At 58.0% G+C, this 8,904-nt stretch overlaps 1 protein-coding gene across 1 annotated transcript; it reads left to right on the top strand.

Annotated features, from left to right (window-relative positions):
• Positions 1-105: 105 nt before the first annotated feature.
• BESB_029720 (uncharacterized protein) lies at positions 106-4,388 on the top strand (the record flags this gene model as incomplete). Its single annotated transcript, XM_029361640.1, has 5 exons — positions 106-215; positions 335-654; positions 1,549-1,837; positions 1,924-2,103; positions 2,207-4,388. 5 exons carry the CDS (start codon positions 106-108, stop codon positions 4,386-4,388), a joined length of 3,081 nt encoding a protein of 1,026 aa, XP_029214693.1.
• Between the last annotated feature and the right edge of the window lie 4,516 nt (positions 4,389-8,904).

Genomic DNA, 8,904 nt, shown 5'->3' with positions numbered 1-8,904 from the left:
CGAGCAGCAGTGGCGATGCAGCTGCAAGCTGATTTTTAGAAAGGCCTACCATGCAGTTGATCGCTGCTTTGGCTGCGATACCGCGCGAGATTACTCTCGCAGATCATGGGGCATATTCCATCTAAATTCCCGAATTACGTCTTCGCCACATTCGGCTTTGCCCTCTTCTTCGACCCCAACTACGGCAGCTACGGCTGGCCGCTCACTGTAACGAAGTACTGCAACTTCGAATCGATCTGGCAAGCGCTGCTCCTTGTCTTTGGTTTGCTGACTGGAGAAAGCTGGCATGTGACGATGCGGGAGTTGTATAGCGTGTATATGGGTCGCTTTCCAGCGCGCCAGGCAGTGCAGTCTCCTCTAACGTCGCGCTCGCGAGCCGCGGCAACGTCTACATCATCTCAGTCTACATCTTCTTCGCCGTCGTGACGCTGTGCTGTTTCTTCTACAACGTATTTGAGGCCGTCCTCATCGGCCAGTACGTGACCGCGCGCAAAGTGGTGTTCAATTCACACATTTTCCGGTTCATCAAACTCTGCCGAGAACTCGGCGTCGAGATGCCGACGCGCGCAGCGATAGACACAAGCAACTTGCAGAGAATGTATTCTCTCGCCTCGCCCAAAATAGTCGGCCGAAGAAAAGCCTGGCGCGCGCTGAGTGAGTTCCTCCGCCCCCGATCGCTGCCCAACCAAGAGGCGCCCACTTTTTCAAACACCAGCTCGGGGCCGCGTGGATGCTCCAGAGACTCACGCAGTCCATCTCCAGGGCCTCGACGCTGCGGCGCCGCAGCCAGAGGGCCTCCGCCAACGGAAGCAGGCCGCCGGAAAGGAGGCCAGGCGGCCTGAGGTTTCGCAGAGACAAGCAACGCGCTGTCGCAGCTCACGCGGTTTCTTTCTGGCGCAGGGGCAGACGGCGTGAATCCAAGCGAGGGCCTGCAACAGAGAGCGAGAGGCCGTCGCCTGGCCAGACACGGCCGAGCGACGCAACGGGTGGTGTTCTGAGTGGAGACTGCTGTCAGGCTCAGCCTACCGCCCTCCGTTATCCTGCTGGAGGCCTCTGCGGCAGACAGAGGAACCATGGCGCCGACGACGTCGAAGGACTGTGGGCGGTCAATCCCGGCTCCGATACCCACCTCGCAAGCACCCGCCCGACGACGCGGCTCTCTCAGTTCACTCTGCCACCGGTAAGCTCGAGAGTGTCCCTCGTTGGCATGGTCCCCTCACATGGCGTGAAGCTGTTCGAAGAGGAAGAGGCGCAGGCTCCTGCCAGAACGTACGATACGACGGGGACATGAAATGCAGCTGCTCAAGTGGTCATCGAGAGCAACTGAGGCCTCGCGCGGGGCTTGCGCTGCGGAAGGTAGGCTGGGGCATGAGTCGCGTGTCGCCGCCAGCGTACGCAGCAAGTCTGCGCGCCCGCCGGGAGTCACAGCGTAACTAACTCGCAACGGTTGCGGCGAAGATTTTGCAAACAGCACTGCCCGCGCCGCGTCAGCGCGAAGCTGCGAGCACACTTTCTCCTCCCCCCTTTTTTGCGCGCTTTCTTCCACAGATGCCGCTGGGGACGGCGCCGTGGACGGGCCTGAAGGGCCCCTGTCCCTCGGCGAGTCCGTCTGCTACCTCTTCACGCTTACGCTGATATGTTGCTACGACGCGGTCGCTCGGCTGGTATCCTCGCCTTTCAAGTGGCTGAACGAGCGAATCGTGTCCTACGACATCGACCGCCCTGACGCGATCGTGGACTTCATCCGCTTCATCCTCATGGAGGAAGGCCTCGAGGATGCGTCAACGGCGAGTGCCTTGCCGCTCCCGGCGTGCGCCGAAAGCGCGAACAAAGCTCGGTGGGGGGGGGGGATCTCGGCAGCCAGTCGACTCCCACCGCGAGCCTCGCCTTTTTGCGGGGCGGGCCTGTGGCTACGCTTCTCAGGCGCCTGACGAGCGCAACAGCGTACGGCTGGGCGCTGGCCGCGCTTGAAGTCGTTTCGCTGCTTTGTCTGGTTGTCGAGTGCATGCTGACCGACAACGAACAGGCGCGGAACGTCTTTGGAGTGCTGGAGTGGATTTTTGCCTTTCTCTTTCTTGCTGAGTCCCTCCTCAGGGTTGGCGCGTACGGCTGGTGTCGAGGCGGATGCCTCGCACTGGGCTCCGGCGCCTCGCGCGCCGGGTTTCTGGTCTCCCTCGTGTCGTGTGTGCTCCTGCTGATCAACCAGACGCTCTTTGCTGCCGATTGGCGTAGTTACGCCTGCCGCTTCGTCTGGCAGCTTCCCCTCTTTCGCCTCGTCAAAGTTTTTGCGTTCGTTTCGCTCGTTTCACTTGTTTTCGCTTGTCCAGATGGAGGGCGTCCGCATCGTGGTCCGCTCGCTTCTGGCTTGCACACGAAGTCTCGTGCTTCTCTCGGCCTTCTTGAGCCTGGTCTTTGTCATGTTTGCGCTCATTTTCTCTCGGGTCATGCGCGTCGGCTACGTGCCGCCGGACAACCCCAACGAGGTCCTGTATACGTTCCAGACTTTCTTTGAAGCCTCGATAGGCGTCTTCGTCCTCGCCACCAACGAGGGCTGGCCGCTGCTGCTCTCCAGGCTCCTCGACCGCAATCCCACCCAGCAAGTCGCTCTGTCGGTTCTCGTCTTCCTCTTCAACTCGGCAGTCTCGATCTTCGGGGTCAAGATGTGCGTGGGCATCATCGTTGACGCGTCCCGGAGTAAGAAGGCTCGCATGGAGATGGAAGGAAGTCTGCTCAGCGCGACGGTACACAAGTGGATTGAAATTCAGGAGCTCCTCTTCAACTCGGCGCTCCAGCACGGCGACACCATGCCAGACTTCACCGGGGTCGACAGCAAACGGCTCGCGATGGCAAGGAAGAAAGCTGCTGCACTGATAACAAGCGGATGCTTCAGAATGGCCGTTGCCGTCCATACGTGCCTGTGCTGTCTCCTTCTTTTCTTCTACGGCCCGTGGTACGACATGACACTCGGGCCCCATCGGCAGGGCCGACGACTTGAGCTCCACATCGCCATTGTGTGTCTTTCTGCTTTCTTTTTCATCGAAATCGGTACGAGAATCTTTGCTCGCGGCCGTCTGTTTTTTTCGCGAGGCGTTGGACATCCTCGACGTTGTTCTTTGCTGCCTGCTCGCTGGGACCTTTGGCGCTGGCGTCGTTTTGTGGATGGGGTGGGTCTGGCGCGTGGACGCACTGACCTCCTGGCTCCTAAGTTTACGCCTCTTCCGGATCGCGCGCTTCCTATACCGCCAGATGCCCTTTTTCCAGACGTTGTTTACAACGATCTCGCGAGTTATGGAGAGCTTCCTCAGCGTGCTTACGCTTCTGGGCCTCTCGATTTTCTTCTTCGCCACCTGGGGGGTCGTCCTCTTCAGCGGCGCCCCAGTAGAAACGTACTTCAATCGCCACGCAAACTTCAAAATGCTGCGAGGGCCGTGATGGCGCTGATAGGCAGCTGCACTGGCGAGGACTGGCACATGATTCTTCAGCAGCTGCGGATGCACTACACCGCGACAGACCAGAAACTGCTCCGCGTGACAGTTGTGGTCTTCTGCATTTCCTTCATCGTCCTCGTTTTTTTCATCCTCATGGATCTCTTCACCACCGCTGTCCTCGACGAATACATGGACACAGTGAAGGACGAGAACTTGTGGAATATTTCGTGTCAGAAACGCGTCTTGATTGAACGCTGGAACCCCAAGAACGAGCTCAGCACGAACTACAAAAGCCTCACTGACATGATCGCCCTCCTGAGGACGATCGACCAGCCAATGGGCATAAAGCACCGTTTTCACCCCGATGAGAAACGGCAGAAAGTGCTCAAGTACATCGCCAAATACGGCCTTCCAGTCTACGCTGGGGCGCGAGTCCATCTTCGGGACGTGGTTCTCAACTGCGCCAAGCGAGCGTGCGAATTCCACGCCATGAGTCACGGCGTCATGGACATGCAGGACGGCCAGGTCGAGCTGAATCCGCGCCTCATCAGCAGTTGGATGGGGAAGTTTCCCGAGCTTGCCCACGTGGAGACCAGGTACGACCTTCGCCACCACTTGGCCGCGGAGACGCTCCAGAGCTGGTTCCGAAGACAGCGCATGCGACTCCACGGAAAGCTCGCGAACCCAGAGTGGTGCGCCGCTCGGTTTGTGTCTTTCGCGATGGAGAGTCGAACGGCCCACCTCCGCCGGCCGAGCGGCCGCGCAGGGCACCGCGCAAGCCAGATCGATCGTAGATACAGTGGGGTCGCGAGGCGGCGCAGTTGGCGGCGGTCTCGAGTGGACTCTGCAGCTGGAAGCTCGCAGCTCTCTGCGACAGCGTCTGGCGGCAGCTCGGAAGCCCTGCCGCAGCCAGAGAGACTTCATCTTAGGGGGCAGGCGGGTCAGACCAGGTCAGAATGAGCTTGCCAGAGTCCATTTCGACGCGTGGAAGCGTTCCCGGGTCGAGCTCCAACAGCCGCCGGGGAAGCATCATGACAGGCACCGACGTTGACCTCGCGCCCCGCGTCCTCTTCGAGTCCTGCATGCTGGTACCTGAGGGCACGACCACAAAGGAAACCAGCTCGAGAGAACGTCTCAGCGCACGCTCTGCCAGTCGAAGCGATAGTCTGCCGCAAGTTGCGTCAGTGGAGAACTCCCCTAGTGACGGCCCCCTCACATCATGCATCACTACCCACCTTTCACAGACGGAAGATCCCTGATGCACAACACGCCTAGGCAAGAATCGAGAAATGGTCGCTGACTGGTGCCTCAGACAGGGACAGGTGGATCTCGCCACACACTTGAGAAACATGGGCTACCAACTCTGAGCAGGTGCCACGGCCCCAAAAGCAGCTATCAGAGTCTACGAACACGCCAGGGTGGGCACACCGCCGCGTATCCACCCTGGCCCCGCGACAATGGCGACCCGAGCGCCAGATCAAAATACGTGGAAATAGAGGCTCTTGCGCTATCACGCCACACGCATTCCACCCTTCTTCGACTTCTGAGCAAACTAATGCCCCCTTCATTTTGCTTCCCGACTGTCACTCGTACCCGAACAGAGGGGTTTTACAGAGAGCTTCACATCTCTGACTCCGCACTGTGCCCTGCGGATGAACGACGACAATCTTCATCTCAGGCGAGCAACGACGGGGTGCTTTGCGCACACTCTGCGCGTCTTCAGCTTGTACGCACGCCTAAGGAAAAAACACTGTTCGCCAAACAGGCACTCGGGCCGTGCTGACAAAAGGGGCAGCAACACGGTCGCCACACACCACGTCCGGTGGCGAATGTCGTGCTAAGGAACCGATGAATTGTGCCTGCGGGCAATGCGGCTGAACTTTCCCGAGTGTGATACGGTCCGTCCAAATGCAAATGAAACAGCCTTTTTCTGTTCGCCGTTGGCAGACCATTAAAGCTCCGTGGCGGTCTGACTAGGGCCCTGTTTCATGCCGCTGCCGTCGGCTGCCACGGGTTGTGGGGGCTGGCCGCATTCGCACGCCCAAGGTTGACAGACTCCTCTTTTTTATGCAGTGACACGTTCGCAGCAGTAGATTATTGCATGCTGGAGGCAGACCACCTACGCAGGACTGCTCGCTGCTGAATACCAAACCATGAGTTACGAAATCGGGAGATACACCAGTTCCGCTGCGTGGTGCTGCAAGGCTCGGTCCCCAGAATCCACCACGCACACGGTTGAAACACTGCACACCAGCTTGAGGCGCTGAGTGGACGAAGGCTGCACCATACCACGCACCACACGCGGAGCGCCGGGTGCTTGAGCCCTCTAACATGTTTGGGCACCAAAGCGCCTAAAAGAAGGCAGTGCCGCCAGCGCCACATCCGCTGACTACGCGAGCTCTGTCGTATCATAGGATACTTATACTGTGTCGCAGCGGCTGCGACGGTAGAGAGTGAATGCCCTCCCCGCCTCCCGCAACGAACTGGACTTCCCCTGTGGTCTCGCGAACGTTCCTTGCCCTGCCATGAAAGCACCCTGAGCAAAAACCGCTTCAGCCTGTTCCGACTCCCACGCTTTGAAACTCGACTGCCCCATTCGCAAGGCAGAACCTGCTCGCGAGGGTTGAGGGAACGCACCGCATCTCGGACAGACCTACGCATTACGAGGTAGCAGCAGACGGCCATGGGCATAAACAGCCGACTCGATCCGCAGTGATCTTGCGAAGCATCTGGGAACACGAATCACTCTTCGAATTCGGCAGCGCAGTGTCAGTCCCTCCTTAGCGTCCCCAGGTATCCCCAGGTAAAGAGCGTTTAAGGCACCAGGCGCCCCCTGCTTCGCTCAAACAGCCACGGCAATATGCGCGCCGCCATCCTTCCTAATACAGGGGGCCGTGAGCTACAGTTCCATTCAGTGCAGTATGGGAAACCACCGACAGCAGCTGGCTGCACCGCTCAGCGACACCGGTTCTGCCAAATCATGTATCGGGTCGACTGAAGTCTGACGCGTGAACCCGCTTTCTACTACATCAGACTTGCTCTCGCGTGATGGCCCACATACGGCGTGTGTTCACCAAAATGTGGTAGAGTGCCACCATTTTACAGCGTGGCTGTTTCGATAACTCCACGTCCATGCAATTACCGTCTGCGCAACTGAGACTGGCGGGCCGGTCGCTACGAGGGCCGAGTTAAGCCAGAACGTAGATATGAGCTCGACAAGAGATTTCCCTTCTATTTCTTAATTCTCCGCATCTCAGATGTACGGCCGGCAAGCGTGCCGCAATAGGACGGGGAGGCGCAAATGAGACTATCTGAACTCAGCCGTCTGTGCGCGAGGTGTGGGGACTCCCTGCGACCTGTCGTTTCATCCCAGGGTGTGGGAGGTGAGGGGACAAAGGTGATCGCCAGCGCCTCAATAACTCTACTGCTTCACAAAAATCAAACAGATCGATTAACCTGTAAACACCCCTACAAGCTGAGCCATAGTCTGTTAGGGGCGGGCGACGTCACGTGTGCCCCTCCGGTTCACGACAGGGAGATGACGACATCCTTTTGACAAAACAGATTATCCCACATCGTGACGTCCTATGCACTTTGTTAATTTTGAATATGAGGATCGAGATGAATCCAAAGGTAGTGCGGAGATACTACACCGGAAGCAGGTAGAATTAGAGTGCAGACCTCTGGATGAACGAAGAACCAATTTTACGAACAGACAAGACCCGCGGAACACTGTGTGCAGCATTGCATCACGGCCAGTCAGGCCTTCTCTGCTGGTTCTTACATGCCATCTCTGTAATCCTAGCGAATCAAAACCCTATCCCGCCTCCACGTTTGACCTGACCTGCCCTCTCCTCCTCTTGCAACCCAGCTCCTAATTTACATGCACTTCCTCCATCGACGCTGCTACGCCTCGACGCCTGTCGACATCGTATCCGTCATTCCACGTTCCCCAGGACGTTCCGTAGCCTCCGCCAAAGACGCCTGCTCTAGTTTCACCGACTGCGTCTCTTCGCCTGTTTCTAACGGAGGCTGTATGGCGAAATGTCGCAGCGACCGCTCAACCTCCTTCTTTATCTGGCGAAACTGCCGAGTTCGCATGGCACGCAAAGGCAGCAGCCGGAGCCCTCGTCCTTTTGTAGGAACCACCGAATGAGGTCCTTGATTGCCTCTGGCGGATCCACAGGACACTTGCTAAAATCCAAAACCACTCCACGCCAATCCCTTCAGGCCTGTCCTTGCACCAAAGCACGTACAGAGATAGACCGACTTGCCACGCGTCAAACGCCTGTGCATAATGTACCCCGCCAGACAACGTGAACTCGGAGGGAGGTACCCCATTGCCAGCCCTACATGCATCCTGACCGTTCCCAGCTTCTCACATGAGCCATAGTCACTGAGAAAGAGTCGCCCGTCACTCCATGACTACGAAATTTCCTGGCTTGATGTCGACATGAACTAATCCCTGGTCGTGGAGGTTGGCCACCGTTTGAATGATGCCGATGCTCAGCTGCAAGCGTGCAGCGCGGCCGAGCTCACTCTCGCTGACAGTGGGGCCTTCTTCAAATGATGTTGTTGTAAGCCGTTCCAGGTCAGTCTCTGCCTTCGCATGACAAGAAACAAGTTGGGGACCCACTGACTAGACCACCAATTTCCGGACGCGCACGCCTTGGTCGCTGGAGCGTGTGCAACCTTCACAACGTCGGCGGCAACTAGGAGCCTTAGATGCAGGTGAGCATCCTCTGGCGTTTTCACACCTGGAAGCTGACGGTAGAAAAATGCTTCCTTCTGCACACTGGCTGGGATCGTTTCCGCAAGGACCCCGTCCTTGATAGCAGCCTTCAGAACAACCTCCTCATTGGTCTCTACGTCTCGTGCTAAGAACACGATGCCAAAGCCGCCTGTCCCGAGAGGTGGCCTCTCACAAACGTCCTAGAGCTTCCCGTAATTTCTGAGACAACCTGTACCGGGGCATCAGGAGGAAAGAAGGTTGAAGACACGCAGTCGTCGAAAGCTCCGTGCTCCCATTTGATGTCTTGAGGCCGCCCGCCTATCCCGCGCAATTCAGCCAGTAGACGAGCGACAAGGGCATCTCCCGGCTCTTCCGGCTGGAATCTCACAACATCTGGCATGCCCCTCCACCAGTTGCGAATGCGCGTCCGCAGACCGGAAAAGTATGCTGGGAGTTTGCGCCGCAAAAGTGCTCCAGCACGGCGCATATGCTGGGCAATTTTTCCCGCCCACGTCGAGCGCCGTTTCGCGGGGACAGTGCCTGCAGACTCCGCGACTTCCCTATTTCTTTTCCCAAAGCCCAAACGGCGAGCCACTCTTTGCCAGCGCGTGGTGAGCTGGCCTGTTGCAGTTCTTTGCGCATCCCCAGCAGTGTTCTTCTCGAGCCATGAGATGGCCCCTGGCTTGTCGTCATTTCTCTCTCCAGCGAGTTCAGCGTGCTTGCCGATGTCTTTCCAGTATCCGA

This window comes from Besnoitia besnoiti (assembly GCF_002563875.1).
Source record: "Besnoitia besnoiti strain Bb-Ger1 chromosome Unknown contig00159, whole genome shotgun sequence".
Classification (NCBI taxonomy): Eukaryota; Apicomplexa; class Conoidasida; order Eucoccidiorida; family Sarcocystidae; genus Besnoitia; species Besnoitia besnoiti.
The sequence above is the reverse complement of the archived record's forward strand: the minus strand, read 5'-3'. Positions and strand labels throughout refer to the sequence as shown.